This window comes from Myotis davidii, unplaced genomic scaffold (genome assembly GCF_000327345.1).
Source record: "Myotis davidii unplaced genomic scaffold, ASM32734v1 scaffold743, whole genome shotgun sequence".
NCBI lineage: Eukaryota > Metazoa > Chordata > Mammalia > Chiroptera > Vespertilionidae > Myotis > Myotis davidii.
Window position 1 is genome coordinate 4015154 of NW_006296221.1, and position 18774 is coordinate 4033927.

The 18774-nt window shown below is 39.7% G+C and overlaps 1 protein-coding gene across 1 annotated transcript in view; it reads left to right on the top strand.

The window, feature by feature from the left end:
• The window catches only part of ADGRA3 (adhesion G protein-coupled receptor A3), an 82756-nt gene that overhangs the window by 41716 nt on the left and 22266 nt on the right, over window positions 1-18774 (top strand). Inside the window, exons 11-14 of the mRNA XM_015568697.1 lie at window positions 3589-3750; window positions 6216-6419; window positions 14580-14793; window positions 15002-15210. Of these exons, the coding sequence (XP_015424183.1) occupies window positions 3589-3750; window positions 6216-6419; window positions 14580-14793; window positions 15002-15210 (789 nt within the window). The remainder of the gene's footprint in view (window positions 1-3588; window positions 3751-6215; window positions 6420-14579; window positions 14794-15001; window positions 15211-18774) is intronic.

Sequence of the window (18774 nt, forward strand, 5' to 3'; positions counted from 1 at the left end):
AGCTCCCAATGGAGGCGGGCTGGAAGCAGTTATCTGGGATTTATTTAGCTTTTATAATTGAAACTTTGTTGCCTTTTGTGGAGGCCACAGCCGGCCAGAGCAGATGCAAAGCTTGGCTTCCTCCATCACTGGGGCAACCAAGCCTCTTGCTTGTTCCAGCTCCATAGCTGCCGGCCACCATCTTGGTTGGTTTAATTTGCATATAGTCACTCTGATTGGCTGGTGGGCATGGCTTGTGTGTAGTGAAGGTATGGTCAATTAGCATATTTGTCTTTTATTAGTGTAGATAGCTTTTCGGTAGCCAGCAGACCTCATGTTAGATCATCATAAAGTTTCTACATTTAAAACTTTTAAAACGTATAAAATAGGAAGTCTGTTATTGTGAGAATCCGTTAACACTTTCTTAGAGTAGAACCAGTATTTTCCTGTGGTTTTTCTTTCAAGTTTTTGCAGCCAATGGGGATTTATTTGCTGAGAGTCAGAGAGCCTCTTTACCACCTTATCTCTTTTATCCTATTTATTTTTGTATGAAAATTTGATATAATAGTAAGTAAAAATAATTGACAAAAACTTAGCCAAATTATTCCAGCTACTCTGAATTTCATTTGAGAGATAGTAGATATTATTATAAACAGCTGATCTGCTACATAAACAGCTGATCTGCATATTCAGTAATTGACATATTAGAGTCCTTGCCCTTCTTCATAACTTCAGAAATAAGAGCTTCTGCTAGAATTAAATTCACCCCACACCTGTTTAGTAGGAATCAGTGCTGGGGATGCTAATGGTCCATGAATTGTGCAAACAGACTCAGGATTCTGCAAAGCCTCAGTATCGGCTCTTCCTCATTCTCTGTCAGTTGATCCTGTTAATTTCTTGGGTTTGGGGAAAATGCCCTTTGAGAATGTGTGAGTCCATTCAAACAGGGTGCTTGAATTAAATTCCATTACTCCTAATCTTTATTACTCTGCTTATTTCCTTCATTGCAGTTGTAATCTAAAGCGCTTTTTTTGTTGTTGTTGTTAATCCTCACCAGAGGATATTTTTTCCCATTGATTTTTAGAGAGAATGGAAGGGAGAGAGAGAGAGAGAGACTGAGAGAGAGAAACATTGATTGGTTGACTCCTGCACACACCCCGACAGGAGGCCAGGGATTGAGCCTGCGTGTGAGATACATTGGAATTGAACCTGTGACCCCTCAGTCAGAGGGCTGAGGCTCTAACCACTGAGAAAACTGGCTAGGGCCTAGAGCACTTTTGAAGAATGTACTTATTTCATGTTTTCTTCACTAGATTATAAGTGTGTTCCTTTCACTGCTCTGTCTCCATTCCTCAGGACAGTGTCCGGCTCACCTTGGTCCTCGGTAAATATTTAGTCAGTGAGCAAATGAATATTGTATTGCTATTGGCTTTTACACCAGGAGTTAGACTCCTCCTGAACAAGGCTATAAATATAAGTAGGACATTGAGTTGCCCCCCTGCCCTTGGGGCGTTTACGTTGAAAGTAAAACAAGGACAGATCGTTATGCACTCTGTGCAGGGCAGTGCGAGGCCAGTGAAGTATTTTTTTAATTGCATGGGTCCAGGATGAGGAGGAAGAGGCAGTTTTGCTGGACAAATGGGTCCCGTTTGCATATGGACAGACTTTAAAATGCGCCTTTCCTAGCACTTCTTCCAGAGCCAGTGATCTTCAAAGAGAGCCTGTATTGGGATTCAAGTGTTAGAAACAGGAGCAGTAAAGTTCCAAGGAAAGCTCACACTTGCTGAGTGTCTGCCGTGTGCCGGGCGTGATCTTGGGAGCCTTATGTGTATCATCGGGACTTAATCTTCACAACATTCAGGACAGACAGGAGTGTTCTTGTCCCCCTTATTCACATAAAGGAGGGTACTGGAGGTTAAGTGGCCAACACAACTAGGAGTCAGGATTTGAAGTCTTGGTCTTCACCCCTGTATTTACTCTAGTTATTCAACCCCTTGTTCCCGGGTTTGGTGTCGGGTGTATTTCCTCAGGCCTGTCTTTGTGAAGTGGACTCTGGGTGGGATAGACTGAATTTGTTCCAAACCCACCTCAGCCCTCATAATGATACATCCTGGGAAGAGTGGTGGGTGCAGAAGGGGTTGGAAGGCTCCCCTGGGATCCTCTGCTATGATCAAAAGACATTCGCAAGCAGCGTTGGCTTTCTGGCTCAGCTTCGGGGCCTCACACCTTTGATGCTTGCGTCTTGATTAGAGAGCCAGCCAGCTTCTAACTCCTCTGATTCCGCCCCCGGGAGTGCTTTTACTGTTCTCTCTGCCATACATCTCCCTCTCAGGAACATTTTGCTCAATACCAGCCCCCCTGGACACCGGTACAGCTCATTAGCCCTGCACCTCCAATGCATTCTCTGACATGGGCATGCAAGTCAGCAGTAGTCAGTGGACATTCACAAGCATTGCCTGACAGATGCTTACATCTGTAAGTTATGAACCGAGTGAATAGAAAGAATCCACTAACTCAATAAAGCGAGTAATGCAAAAGTGTGCACGTGTTCGGATCCAGTTATTTCATGGAATTGGGAAAGGGAAGGACGAGTTCATTCAAGGTAGAGGAAGCTACTTGTGCGAGGACACACTCCATGGCCCTGTGTAGGCAGGAACTTCTTGTGGTTGGACATGACTAGGATTTTGAACATGACCAGAAACTAAAAAGCTAGACAGTGGATGTTTCTTCATAATATTACTAAGCTAACACTCACACACACACAAAAAAAATGTTTCTAAATCGTTTCCCAGAGTTTAGATCTTTTTTTTTCAATATATTTTTATGGATTTTACAAAGAAGAAGGGAGAGGGATAGTTAGAAACATCGATGAGAGAGAGAAACATCAGTTGAGAGAGAAAGATCAATCAGCTGCCTCCTGCACACCCCCTACTGGGGATGTGCCCGCAACCAAGGTACATGCCCTTGACCAGATTCAAACCTGAGACCTTTGAGTCCTTAGGCCGACACTCTATCCACTGAGCCAAACCGGTTAGGGCGAGTTTAGATCTTTTTATTTGTGGATCATGTGATGTCTTTTCCTTCCTCTTGATTAATTTGTCTCTCCTCCCACCCCCTCAATTTGAATGACACATGTGAATCTTTTCACCAATGATTTGGTGGTCACATAGTTAACCTGTTTTGACTTAACTATCACCAATGGTCATAAACAAATTTGTTATTCTTTTTTAAAAATATATATTTTATTGATTTTTTTACAGAGAGGAAGGGAGAGGGAGAGTTAGAAACATCAATGAGAGAGAAGCATCGAACAGCTGCCTCCTGCACATCCCCTCCTGGAGATGTGTTCGCAACCAAGGTACATGCCCTTGACCAGAATTGAACCTGGGACCTTTCAGTCCGCAGGCCGACGCTCTATCCACTGAGCCAAACTGGTCAGGGCTGAATGTGCTGTTCCTACTTGAAGAGGTTTTAATAGGAAACCAGTACAGAGCCTGCTGGGTTGTCACTGGGAAACTTAGACTGCAGACCCATCTTGGTTTCTCAGGAGGATGTGGATGGTGTAAATAGCTTGCTAAGATGTTTCTTTTCTCTCCCGCTGCCGGCCAGCTAGGGGACGTGATGGTCGACATTGCAAGCAACATCATGCTGGCAGATGAGCGAGTCCTGTGGCTGGCACAGAGGGAGGCGAAAGCCTGCAGCAGGATCGTGCAGTGCCTGCAGCGGATCGCCACGCACCGCCTGGCAAATGGAGCGCACGTGTACTCAACAGTAAGCGCAACGTGGTTCTGGAATTCCATTCTGCAAAGTCCTGTGCTTTACAGGGAATTTTTTATCAGGGGACTTTGTCCACATGTGGTACTGAGAATGGTGCCTTGCCTAGGAGTAGGCATGCACGTAACCACCTTAAAAGTGAAAGACTCTGTATTGTCCTTTGGCTCTACGGTCAATTCTGTCACCTTCCTGGGAGTGGAAGACCGGTTACTTCTTGTGCCCTTTCTGCGTGGTTCTGAGATGGGAGTGATGCTGGCAGGCCCCCCAGAAGGGGGATGGCGGCTGTAGTATCCACATGGCCTGCGTTTGGCAGACCCCTGAGTTCAGTCTCACTCGTGAAGTTCTTAAAATTGTTGGGCAAGTGCCGTCTTTTTCAGGTGATTTTTCTGGCTTAATTTGAACATCTGTTCAGCTACAACTATTTAGATGACCACTTCCCTTCCTTTTCTTTTTTCTTTATTTTTTTTTTTGCTTTTATTTTTTAATTGAATTTATTGGGGTGGCATTGATTAATGATTTTTTTAATTTTTTTATTTAACTCTGTACCACTTTCTGTATATTGTATTGTGTCTTCACCACCCCAAGTCAAGTCTCCTTCCATCACCATTTATCCCCCCTTTACCTTCTTCTATCTCCTCCACCCTCCTTTCCCTCTGCTAATCCCCATACTGTTGACTATCTATGAGGTTTTGTTTGTTTGTTTGCTAAATCCCATAGCTTTCTCACCCAACCCCTAGCCCCTCTCCCCTCTGTCAGCTGTCCGTTTGTTCTCTATCGTCAGTCTGTTTCTGTTTTGTTATTTAGTTTATTTTTTCATTAGATTCCATATAGAAGTGAAATAATGTGGTACTTGTCTTTCTCTGACTGGTTTATTTCACTTGGCATAATACCCTCCAGGTCCATCCATGTTGTTGTAAAAAGTAAGGTTTTCCTCCTTTTTACAGCTGGGTAGTATTCCATTGTGTAAATGTACCACAGCTTTTATTACCCACTCACTGATAGATACTTGATCTGCTTCCAAATTTTGGCTATTGTAAATAATGCTGTAATGAACATAGGGGTGCATATATTCTTTGAAATTAATGTTTTGAGTTTCTTCAGGTATATTCCCAGAAGTGGAATTGCTGGATCATAAAACAGTTGTATTTTTGATTTTTTGAGGTAACTCCATACCGCTTTCCACAGTGTCTGCTCCACTCTGCATTCCCACCGACAATGCATTAGGGTTCCCTTTTCTGCACATCCTTGCCAACAGGTGTTTGTTGATTTATTGATGATAGCCATCAATAAAAGTATGGGTTTATTTCTGGACTCTGTTCTGTTCCATTAATCTACTAGTATATGTCTGTTTTTATGCCAGTACCATGCTGTTTTGATTACTACAGCCTTGTAGTATAGTTTGATATCAGGTAGTGTGATTCCTCTAACTTTGTTCTTCTTTCTCAAGATTGCTATGGCTATTCTGTATCTTTTGTGGTTCCATATAAATTTTTGGAATATTTGTTATAGTTCTGTGAATAGGAATTGCATTGAATCTATAGATTGCTTTAGGTAGTATGGCCATTTTACTGATCCTAATTCTTCTTATCTATGAACACAGTATATGCTTCCACTTATTTATATCTTCTCCAGTGTCTTTCTTCAGTGTCTTACAGTTTTCTGACTACATGTCCATATTTTACATCCTTGGTTAAATTTATTTTCGGGTATTTTTTTAAATTCAATAAAAGTATGGGTTTATTTTCTGTTCTGTTCCCTTAATCTACTAGTATATGTCTGTTTTTATGCCAGTACCATGCTGTTTAATTTTAACTGATTTCTCTGGATATTTATTTTGTATCCTGTTACTTTATTGAATTTACTTATCAGTTCTAGTTGTTTGTTGGAATCTTAAGGTGCCCATGTAGACAGTATAATGGCAGAAGCACCTTTGGAGTGAGCCCGTGTAAAATTTTTATCTGTGAAACCTAATGCAAAGAATTAACTAGATCACCCTGTAAAAGCAAAAAGTGATGACTATGGCATGAAGTGCTGAACAAGATGACTTTTAAGTGTATCTCCTAAGCCCCTATTGCTCTTCCTGTACTGCGATCATTAACAGGGCCCAGCCCATATCTCTGGATTTTATAAGACATTTCATTTTCAGCCTACTGTTTTCAGCAAAGTGCTCTTAAAATAAATTATTTTTAATTGACTTTGGATTTATGTCTGATCCTCCACAGTAGATGATTTATTCTTTTCCTCTTCATCGGTATCTTTCTACTTTGGGCTTTTGTTTCCAGCGCCTTTTACGGCGTGTGTCCTGTCCAGCTCTGCCATCTGGTTTTGTACAGTGTCCTTGTTCAGTAAGAATCCGAGTGTTCTCTTTTAATTTACAGTGTTTTGCATTTGAAATTTCTTTGCACGTGCTTTTTTTCCATATTATAAATCTTTTATAACCCCTGTTTGGTTGACTTTTGAAGTATTCACCCAATATTGCTCTGGAAGCTTATGTCATCAAGGCGACTGGCTTCACTGGGATGACATGCACCGTGTTCCAGAAAGTGGCAGCTTCGGACCGCACAGGCCTTTCCGACTATGGCAGGCGGGACCCCGACGGAGGCCTGGACAAGCAGCTGAGCTTCAAGTGCAATGTTTCCAATACATTTTCAAGTCTGGCACTGAAGGTAAGTTATCGCCTGTAAGCATTTCAGACCCTTTCCCCTTAGATAAGAACACTCAAAAGGGTTTGCACTGCACAATAACCTTATTAGAAGTTATTTGTGGGGAGGGAGTATTGGTATTACTTTTGCTGTTGTTGTAAAATAAATTCAGACCAGGAAGGGATACATGATAACTTTCTAGAGCCCAGGCATTTTCGCCCCTTGTACTCCTTGCTCCACACAAAAATATCAAAGTTGAATATTTTACGACTGCAGTGGTAGAAAGACAAATATATTAATATTACATACTAAAACATTTTCTTTGACCTTACGTTTCTTTTTTATTGCTTCTGATTTTAAAGACATGAAAGTATCATGTGCTTTTGGCTTTGGGCCCACTGGATCTAATGGGAAATCAGCCTCCAGACAAGGCAGTTAATCAGGCAACCTGTATATCAAGATTTTTGGCAAAGAAGTCCACCGTGATATGTCTTGAGAAAATGTGTGGCTTTTTGCAGCAAGAAAAATCAAAAGCGTTTTTATTGATTTTCTTTTTTTAATTTGGGGTTTAGATGTGTTTCATTAAACTACATTGAAGCAAATAGTAGAGGTCCCTAATGGGACCACATTTTTTTTCTTCCATTTAGTTTGGTGTGGCCATGTGTGACTGTTCTCTGTAGATGTTAATTACTAAGTACTTTCTTTGGCTTGTTTCTGAAGTGAGGTCACAGACAGTATTGCAGTCACTTAGGTGGCTGCATAGTAATTGATCACAAAGGTGTTAGGTGTTGATGCATTGTAGGCACTCAATAAACATTGAATGGGTGAGTGAATGAATGGAAGAATGAAGAGTTCATGTATTTTGTCATACCTAACCCTGGTGACCTCATAGGGCAACCTAGTTTGCCAAATTCAGAAACAGCCCAATTCCTCCACCACCGAGACGTTCTCAACTAGGTCAGGATGGCTGATGATCACCTATGTACTTGGTGTTGAATACTCAGAAGGAAGTTGTCATGATGCATGTGTGCTTCTGGGCTCTGTGAGCATGCATGATGTACCCAGCAATACTGCTGCAGGGGTGCTCCCTGCCTTATTGCATTTTTTATTGGTAAGAAAAACCGCAAAAGGAATAGAAACAGCATTGCACACAAGCCCATGAGAGAAAGGTGTGTGTCCTTGAGGAGCACTTACAGTTGAGGAGTCCTTCCATCCGAGGGGATCATCGTTGGAAGAAAGAGTGGCAAAACCCTATATGTTGCATCAATTACACAATCTACCCCTCTGGGTAAGAAAAGTTCCTACTTGCTAAAGTAGAAAGCTTTAAGCGAGCATTCAATTGTGTCAATTTCATACTATTCTACCCTCTTATGATCATTTTGTGTCCAGAAACCAAGAACACATTCCACTATTATTCAAGCTTCATACATGGACATGATTCAAACTGAGTAAAAGAGGAATGTATCCTTGGTGACACAAAATCAGTTTAATGTCGGCAGCTCAAAATGTTTTAGCACTTTAACAGAAAACTTTGCATTTAGTTTGCTAAACTCAGAAACTTTATACCAGGACAGTTTATATTCATTGTGCCTGTGCTTTTTTTTCTTCCCTCTGAATGCTTTGAATATAGCAGTAGATAACTCAAACATCCAATAATTGATTATATTGCCCTTCAGTGAGAAAATATGCTAGCATGTGAAGTTAAATCCATAAAAACGCAGTCCTTACCAGTGTCGGAGCGTCCTTGATTGCTTTCTACATGTTCCTTGAATCTCTGTCCTTCTCCATTTACTAAGCATCACAGCCTGGTTTGGATGGACTCCTATCCTGTGTTGCCCAAACCGTTGTGACCTATTTTAACCTTTGTGCCTCTAGGCTCTTCCTTACAATTTGATCCCTACCTGGCTGGTGTAGCTCCATGGTTGAGCATGGACCCATGAACCAGGAGGTCAAGAATTGATTCCTGATCAGGGCACATGCTCGGGTTGCAGGCTCGATCCCCAGTAGGGAGGTGTGCAGGAGACAGCCCATCAGTGATTCTCTCTCATCATTGATGTTTCTCTCCCTCTCCCTTCCTCTTTCTGGAATCAATAAAAATATATTTTTTAAAAATTTATTCTTCTCATACATCTGCTGTTTGGCCAACAAGTGCCAATACAACTGTGCCAGGTAGTATAGTATTGAAATGCTTCCTTACCTTTGGCACCCAACTGCTGCCACAGCCCATGAGTGCCCGCTCAGCCCTCCTGATCCTACAGGGACACCACCCAGATCTGCGCGGTGTCTGTAGAGCAGAGTGAGTCTCGGAGCCTCCTCCCTCTGCAGAGGCTGTTCTGATGGTCATTTTGTGCATCATGTCAGGGTGTTCATATTATGAACATCATCCTAAATTTTTCTGACACGGAAATGACCTTGTACCCCCCTGCTAGATACTTCCTGTCTCTCTGGAGCCTGGCTTTTGTGTGGCTTCATCATGTTGGCAGTTATTCCTTCGCTGCATATCTCTTCCTACCTCCTCATCCTTTTGTCCAGTAACAGCAAACTGCCTATGGCTCCTCTGCCAGCCACTGGCCCTTCTCAGGCCAGGCTCAGGCTAATTCTGCTGCTGGAATTTCCTCCTCCTCTCCTTCCCTCCCCAGCTCCCGGGTTGTGTGCTCACTCCTCTATCTTTATTTCCTTTATTTCTCTACCTCACTCTGCCCCTAACACTCTGCTCGTCTCCCTGTGTTACCTGTTACACTGGAACAAGCTGGGTTCTGTGCCTCCCACGCTGCACTGAGGACTGTCCCGGGCGGAGCTAGTGCTGCAGCCATCGATGATTCCAGTGCGGGGCCTTACTTGCCTGGCCAGTGGGAGGTTGAATTACCTGCCATCTGACTCTTAAAGCACCAAATCTAATATGTTTCATGACCAAACACTTTCTGACACCTTGGACACCATAATTCAGATATGTTAGCATTACGAAATATTACTTGTGAAAGACTTTGTTTTATTGGTTGGGTTTTTTTGTTTGTTTGGGGGTTTTTTTGTTTGTTTTTTTTTTTGGTGTTTTGAAAGAATTGGTTCTTTAAACCTTTCTTGACTAATGTAGAAATCAGTTTTTATCTACCTATGTATCACCTATTTCCCTCATCTCCGACATCTGGGGCTTTAGCCCAACTGAGGTCCTTTTACTTTTCCAGAGTAGTTATATATATATTTTGCTTCCTGCCTTTGTTTCTGCCTTTTTCGTGCCCTCAGCACCACCGCTGCTACTCTCCCAGTAAGCCTCCGTGCACATGGCACCATCCTTTCTTCCTCAGAATTCATCACTGCTTGTCAGTCTCATGGTGCCTTGTTCATTCTCCAGAATAATTAGAAGCCGATGTGATGGTGAGTTGAGTTATAGGGCGGAGAGAGGCCATAGCATATGGTGACTAAGAATGTGGGCTTTTTGCAGCCAGGCAGCCTGGATTTACATTCTGCTCCCCCAGTTAACGCCTGTGCAAACTGGGGCAAGTACTTAACCTCTCTGATGTCAGTTCCTCATCTGTTACATAGGAATCATGAAACGGTGCTTAACTCAAAGGAGTATTAAGAGGATTAAATGAGGTAAATGTGTAGACATTTACAGCAGTGCCTGGCCCAGAGTAAGCTCCTAATAAATGTTAGCTCTTATTATTGTTTTATTATAATTGTGGTCCCTCTCGTTAAATGATAGATATTTGAGGGCGGGAACCTGGGCTTATTTTATTGTGTATCTCTAGTGCCAAGCACAGAGCAATGAAACGTTCGGTAAATGTTGAATAAAAATTAACAGCCATACTTAATTAGCAAAGGAAGTCAGTTTAAAAAATTAATTCTAAAGGCAAACATAATCCCGGTTCATCTTTAGCAGTGAAATAATCAAAAGGTGGTAGGCAGTTCAAAACTAAATAGACACAAGAAAACGATTAAAATGCGTCATCATATCTATCTGTTTAAAATCCAGTGTGGTTGAGGGTTAAGAAAACATGGAGAAAGTAGTTTTTATTCTTTAAATCAGGTGGCTCTTGGACTCTTTCTAATTTTAGTCTTAGACTTCCATAGACTTAAACAAATTAGGATTTCAGAGAAACATAATTTATCAATTACATGGTGGTGGAACTCTGGATTGTTCTGTAAGGGATAATGTTAAAATCTAGAAGTATTTGAGTTAGCATACTTAACATTTTCTCACCTTAATGTCATTGTAAATAGATAAATATATATTACTTTGGCAATTTAGCAAATAAAGTCATTGTAAGAGCTCCATGATAACATTGATTTCATGTGTGTTCACACTTGGTGACTTTTTAGTATTGAAATTAACACTAGAATTGAAAAAGTGAAAACATGATGAGCTTCTAGACTATTGTGGGAAGCCTGCTCCTCCCTCTTCGCTCTCTCTCCTCTGCCACCAGATAACCACTCGCCACAACGCAGCATTAATAATAACAAAAATACCTCCCATCTCGTGTGTCTCAGTGGTTGAGTGTCCACCTATGAACCAGGAGGTTACGGTTCGATTCCCAGTCTACACATGCCTGGTTGTAGGCTTGATCCCCAGTAGGGGGGCAGGGTGTGTGTGTGTGTGTGTGTGTGTGTGTGTGTGTGTGTGTGCAGGAAACAGCCCGTCAATAATTCTCTCTTATCATTCTTATCATTACTATTTCTATCTCTCCCTCTCCCGGAAACAGCCCGTCAATGATTCTCTCTTATCATTACTATTTCTATCTCTCCCTCTCCCTTCCTCTCTGAAATCAACACTAATACATTTGAAAAATAATAATAGTAAAAAAAACCCACCCGCTCACAGTCCCTTAGCCTTCTGTCTTTGTCATGGCCATGATCACATTTGGTCCTCACATGTGTTTGTTAGAAAGATCACTCACTAGCTGTGTTTGGAGATGTGTCCCCGAGAGGACAACAAACCTGGGCAGTGTTGGGCAGCTGCTGCATGGTGAAGCTGAGGCCCAGGTCCTGGCTTCTTGTTTCAGGCCCTGTGTCCGTTCCCCCTGGGGTGGCATAGGAGCTTCTAATAATAAACATCAGATACCAAAAGAAGTACTTCCCAAAGGATTCTAACAGAGATGTTCCTCACTTATTAGCTATAATTCATGTGTTTATATCTATTTCCATTGCTGTGATCCACACTTTTAAAAATTAATATATGTTTAAATGAAATTATAAACGCTGTGATTCTTCACTTCAGGCCATGTGGCAATAGGTATAATCATGATAAATGTAAAAAATTAAATAAGTGTCTCAGTGATTTTTTTAAACAAAAACTAGATTTTTAACCTTTTTGTAATAAATGATCAAACCTTCTTTCAAAGAATTAAATATACAGATATTAAATTCTGTATAAACCTCTAAACTTTATTGATATAGCTGAAGTTTGCTTTTCTAGCACCTCTAGGCTACCCTGTCTCCATCACAAGGAACCGATAATTATTATTTAGTAGTATTGTTTATTGGACTCTGTAGGATATTTTAGAAGCCATAAGTATGGATCAGTCTTGAATGAAGCTCCCATTTCTCATTGACCTGTCTATACACTTGGGTTTTTTAAGTAGTTGTTTGTTTGGTTTTACAAGTTTAAACTTGTGAAGAAAAAGTTTTTGGAGTTCTAGGAATTATAGGTGTCATTTAATTTTTCAGCTCTCTGTTAGAAAATATTACTATGATTTGTTTAAAAACATGATTTATATTAAGTAATACTTTCCTAAGAACTATGCTTTATTTTCAAGAAATTTTTTACTATTATTTTTTAAAATATACTTTTATTTATTTCAGAGTGGAAAGGAGAGAGAGATAGGAAATCAATGATGAGAGAGAATCATTGATCAGCTGCCTCCTACACGCCCCCTACTGGGGATCGAGCCCGCAACCCAGGCATGTGCCGTTGACCGGGAATCAAACCTCGCCTTCTGGTTCACAGGCCAATGCTCAACCACTGAGCCAAGCCGGCTGGGCATCAAGTCATTTTTTATTGATTGATTGCTTTTTGGAGGGCAGGGGGAGGAGAGTAAGAGAAAAAAATATATTTGTTGTCCCACTTATTTATGTATTCATTCGTTAATCCTTGTATGTGCCCTGAAGGGAGATCAAACTTGCAACCTTAGAGTATTGGGATGATGCTCTAACCAACGTAGCTACCCAGCCAGAGCTCTCATCATTTTGTATTCAAGAATTTTATACTTAAGTTTTAATAAATATCTTGTATGTGTAACACTTTTTCAAGAAACATTTTAATCAATCTGTTGATGTTTTTCCTTTCTTTAAAAACATTTTATTTTATTTTTCCAATCACCATTTACCCCCTCTGTTTTTCCCTTTTTTGAATGCCTCATTATATACTTAAAAGAAATGTATACACTTAATAGAACTGTATTAGATTAATGAGTGAGTTTATAATACACTCTGTCCCGCTCCCCAGATTATATTTGTGACAATAGCAGAAAACTTTCTATGCATTTTCCTAGATGAAATATTTCTAATATTTTCTAGGCATCTTCAGTTTAAAAAACTGTCAATATTCAAACTCCCAAAATACTTTCATTCAACAGATATTTGTGGGGATCTGCTGTGCTCCGACATTGTTCTAAGTACAGCAGTCAAAAACGAACTCTCAAAATTATTCACTTGCCTAAGTAGAACCTTTCTAAAACAAAAACAGAAACGTGTGACACTGACTTTTATTAACTTTATAAACAATAGGCTACTTTTATCAAATATGACTGCCAGGAACTATTATTAACCTGAAGAGGGGTCTAGAAAAACCAGGGAGATTATCTGCACTTAAAATTCCTCCTGCTCTAGCTGGAGGGCCAGTGAGTCACCTGTGAGGCTGCCAGTGTGAGTTATGCTAGAGATTGTGCGGGAGGGCACAGGAGTCTACAGAGGGAGCAAGTAACGGTAAAAGCAGTAGACTGAGGACTCAGGTAATTAATCATAAAAAAAAAAGAGCCCTGTGTAAAGGACTTTGTAAAGTCCTTCTCTTGGCTGCCAACCTTCCTCATCCTGACCTGTCCTTTACCTTGCCAACACAATTATCCTGCGAAACATCAAATCTGCCATGTTTGAGTTTGCCAGACAGAAGAATAGTGGAGCATTTCAGCCAGGGACACTGGCCAGTGTGGTATTTTTCACAGGGGATAAGGAACGGAGGAAAGCTCACATATAGAGAAATTCCGTGTGGCCAGATTATAGTTGTGGTATAGGGAGTGTTAAATGCTGAATTTGAGACATAGATTTTATCCAAATTATATGGTATATTTCGTTAGGTTTTTTGGGTGGGGGCAGTATTCTGTAATCATTTGAGAACCAAGAACATGATCAGATTTATTTCTTAAGAGGAAATTCCATTGGCAGCGTGAACATTGGATTGGAAAGAGAGGTTGGTTGGTGCCAAGGGAAAGACTGTGATAAATTCTTAAAATAGGGAGTTTTGTTTGAGATAGTTATTATTTGCCTCCTGGGTTTATAGATTTATTTTTTATTGAATGCTGAATAATTTATTAGTTTAAAATTCCTAATAAAGCAGTCTGAAAAACATGCAGTGACCAGCCAGCATCTTCTGTTGTTCCTATTTGTTACTCTGTTTTTCTAAACATTATGTGTTTTCTTGGTCTCAGGGAAACGTCTAAAAGAAGAATTTGCTGAATCTAAGCTTCTATTATGTTTGTGTCATTTCTTTCTTTTGCTGTTCGACAGTTTGAATCCATCGTAAATCACCTTAAAGTCCCATAAACGCAAATTAATTATACTCACATTTGTGATATGCTACATTTGTACTTATTTACCAAATTTTGTCATCGTAAAATTGTCATAAAGAGTGATCAGAGATTCCTGATCTGTTTAATGCTGACTGCTTCCACTGTAGATGATATCCTGGGAAAATTCACTCTGGTTTGAAATTATTTCTTGTTTACTTCTTTAATTTTGAAATAGAGTTTCTTTTCTCTTTATTTTTTATAGTCTTTGCTTCTGTGATGTTATGTGTTCAGACATTTCACTGAACTGATAAATTGTTTCAGCTATTAAATTTTCATGTAGACATTTAAAAAAGTATTCATCATCTATTTGGAAAACATTTGTAAACTATGTTAAATATTCTTGCTGGTTTCTACATACTAATAACACAACCTTTTTTTTTTTCTGCTGTTGTTTATATTCTTTCAGAATACTATTGTAGAAGCTTCCATTCAGCTCCCACCATCCCTTTTCTCACCAAAGCACAAAAGAGAAGTCAGACCAACCGATGACTCTCTCTATAAGCTTCAGCTCATCGCTTTCCGCAACGGAAAGCTCTTTCCAGCCACCGGGAACTCGACGAATCTGGCTGATGATGGAAAGCGCCGCACCGTGGTTACCCCCGTGATTCTCACCAAAATAGGTTTGTGCGTGGCAGATGCCATCCTGTCGCAGCCGCGCAACGCGAGTTTATTATTCCCTGTTCCTGCAACTGCTTATTGTTGTTCCTTCTTGTTGTAATGAGCCACCAGCGCAGAAGGATGTTGCACAGTGCCCATTTGTGCATAAGTTTGACATTTAATTGTTCGTGAAGTTTGTCTCAGAAATGCGTGTATTTCCCTTCCCTCCAGATGGTGTGAGTGTGGATGGCCACCGCGTCCCCGTTAATGTGACTCTGCGTCGCATCGCGCACGGAGCAGATGCCGTGGCCGCCCAGTGGGATTTCGACTTGCTGAACGGACAAGGGGGCTGGAAGTCCGACGGGTGCCATATCCTCTACTCAGATGAGAATATCACCACCATCCAGTGCTACTCCCTGAGTAACTACGCCGTGTTAATGGTATGGCAGTTGCTCACTTCATGCATAAACACTGCGTCTCCTCGCTTTTTGCCTTCTGCAAAGTTAAACTCAAATGAAGGTTTAAAAACAAAACAAACCAAAACTTTTAACATAATTGCTCCCTTTACGTAACAGGTGACATTTAGTGCAATTCTGATTTTAAAGGGAAATCAAGTTCCTATCCAGTGCAACGTATTTGACATGGGAATTTTCAATAAACTCTGTAAGTGAATCAGTTCACCTAGGTAGACTTTGACCTTAAGATCTAGAGACATCTTGGGGTCTATACAGTCCAACTCTCAACCCAGTAAGTGACTCATTTGCCCACAGATAAACAGTGAACAGTGAGAGATTTTTTTTCTTCGGTCTCCTTTTGAATTTAGGGCAGTGGTTCTCAACCTTCTGGCCCTTTAAATACAGTTCCTCATGTTGTGACCCAACCATAAAATTATTTTCGTTGCTACTTCATAACTGCAATGTTGCTACTGTTATGAATCCTAATGTAAATATCTGATATGCAGGATGGTCTTAGGCGACCCCTGTGAAAGGGTCGTTCGACCGCCAAAGGGGTCGCGACCCACAGGTTTAGAACCGCTGATTTAGGGGCATAGTGATCATTTCAGTTTCGTCTCTGTAAGCAACAGTATTGACACAAATCATGTCTTCAGTTTTAATGCTTCTCAGGCTAATGTTTTATGTTGTTTATTATTATTAATCTTCGGTAAAGTGACTAGTTATTAATGCACAGGGACAGGTCTTTTCATGAATGAGTTATTTATGTGAATCTGATCCCTGAGCTAGCAGGTATTAAATTAATCATGCTAATTTTTATTTTATATTGCACTTACTATAAGGCACTAACACCCTGCAGCATCGATGCCTGTATTTAGAGTGCAGTGGAAGGAATGGCTAATGAACCTGAAAGACATTTCTCAGGAATGGCCTGAGGCTAGCCTGGGAGTGAGGTCGCCCACGTTTTATTTCTGTCTCCAGCTCTGAATCTGTTATTGCGACAATATTTTATGAAAGCCTTAACTAGCCTTGAAATAGGATACATTTTGCTTTTGGTGATTTAGTGTCTTCTTGAAAAAAACATAAAAGATCCTTTACCTCTAGAAATGAACTTAAAGCAAGCTTCAGTTAGAACAGGTGTTCCTCAACTCTTGTTTCTTTTGTCTCTTTGCCCCTCAAATTAGTATCTGTTACCAGGCACCCCTGTCAAACAGGAAGAGTAAATAGATTGCTTAGCGAGGGTATGAGGCTTGCCTTTTCCACTGACACCCATTACCAAGTGTTATTCATCCCAAGGGACAGAGTCAGGGTCTTCTATCCTGTTTAGACTCAGCTGTGCTTATATAAGTCGTTTATCCTTTTGGGTTTAAAGTTTGTGTTGATAGTTTAGGAATCTCCTCACAAGTAGAGGATGTTTCATTTCTGTAAGTGTGAGTTTGGTTTCTGTAAGTTCACAATGTATTAACTTGTAGTAACCTTTCAAATTAAAGCATGTACCATTGACGAAAGTATGAAACATTTTCCCTTTCCGTTTGTAAGTATTTTCTCATTCAGGTTTTTATTATAAAATAACCAGAAACTATCAAGCACTGAAGGAGAAACAATAGAGATACAGCATTGTCTGAAATTTATATAATAGTTAAGTAGAAAATGTTGGGGAAAATAAATGAGACACAAAACACACACAAAAAAGGCATTTTATGAGCTCCACTGGTAATGACCTGATACAGTACCATGCGAAACTTTTATTTTTATTTAATCTAATACCCGTTTTAAGCATCTATTTTTTGAACTTCCTAGCTGTTCTTCTAAACTATTTAAATTAGTATAATCCCTTTCCAGAAGGAATAAGCTATTCTTTTATCTTTCATACTTTAATCTTTTAAAAAATGCTAAACACAATTCTTTAAAGCTAAAATATAGTACTAAGACTTTGTTCTATTTTCAAAGAATATGCTTTCTTTTGCTTTTCTTAAATATAATTGTGCCACCTAGAGGCTGCAACTTGAAATGTATCTAAAATGTTGACAAACATACTAGTACATAATAAAATTAGTATGTGGGATTTTTAGAGTTGCTAATTAAAGGCTACTAAATGAAGTTATACCTACTCTCAAATAAATAATGTCTAAAATAGAAAAAATGTCTTTTAAAAATTGGAAGTTAGTCCTGGCCAGGTGGCTTCGTTGGTTGGAGCATCTTCCCATACAACAAAAGGTTGCAAGTTCAATTCCCAGCCTAGGCACATACCTAGGTTGTGGGTTTGATCCCTGGTCAGGGCACATATGGAGGGGGCAACTGATTGATGTTTCTCTCACATCCATGTTTCTCTCTTTGTTTCTCCCTCTCTCTCTCCAAATAATCAATAAACATATCCTCAGGCGAGGTTTAAAAAACAAAATCAGAATTCATCATCTTTTTTCCTTACCTGACACTAATTTGAATAATAGATAAAATCCTATTTTTCTTGAAAAAGATCTTCATATATTGTTTTATATAGCAAGTCTAAATTTCTGTTTGTGTAGGTAGCCCATAATTCTCCTCCTGATCTGATTTTAAAGAATATTGTACTAAAAAAAATGAGACAAAAAGAATATATATTTTGTTCATTTGTTTGTTTTTAGAATATATTTGTTTTTAAATCTCAAACAGATACTGTAGTTTGGTTCAGTAGACATCCTGCCATAACCCATTATATCATAAGGTCTCTGTGGGAGCCAGAGAAAAAGTAAAACAGAAATTGGGTCTGTTTGAATTAGATGATCAGAGAAAGCCAGTTGGGTCAGGATGAATTCTACGAGCTGGGCCAGAATATTACCACCATCCAGTGCTACTCCCTGAGTAACTACGCCGTGTTAATGGTATGGCAGTTGCTCACTTCATGCATAAACACTGAGTCTCCTCGTTTTTTACCTTATGCATACATAGTTAAACTCAAATGAAGCTTTAAAAACAAAACAAACCAAAACTTACAAACAAACAAAGAAACAAACAAACAAAAAAACTTAAAATATCAAGTAGGTAATGATTAGGGTCAAACCATTTATGTAGTACTTAGTACTTTAATGGGTAAGGGTAGTGAAGATAAAATCATCTCTGCATCTTGAATCTTCTTTGTTACTGTGTTCACCTAGAAATATGTGAAACTAGAGAGCACTCATTTGTTCTTACAACTCTCTAGTGTTGCTTTTAAATAGTCTTTGTATAAAACTTGCCGAATAAAAGCAAAGTTTGGTTTCATTTTCTCTGTAATTGAACATAAGAGCTAGTCACGTTTCTGTTTATGTCATTTTTAAATAGGTACTGCGTGCGCACGGATCAAAAGTTATAATTATTTCTGCACATTAATGTACGGTGACACCTTGATTCCCACCCCTCTCTCCCACCACTTCTGCACAAAATATGTAACCACCAATTAGTTTTTTTTGAATATTATTGAACAGATTTTCAGGCACATTGGAACAAAAATGAATCCATTTTCTTCCATGTTTACAGGAAGCTGCCATGCTATAAACATTGTTCTATACCATGCTGTCTTTCTTTTTTTCATGA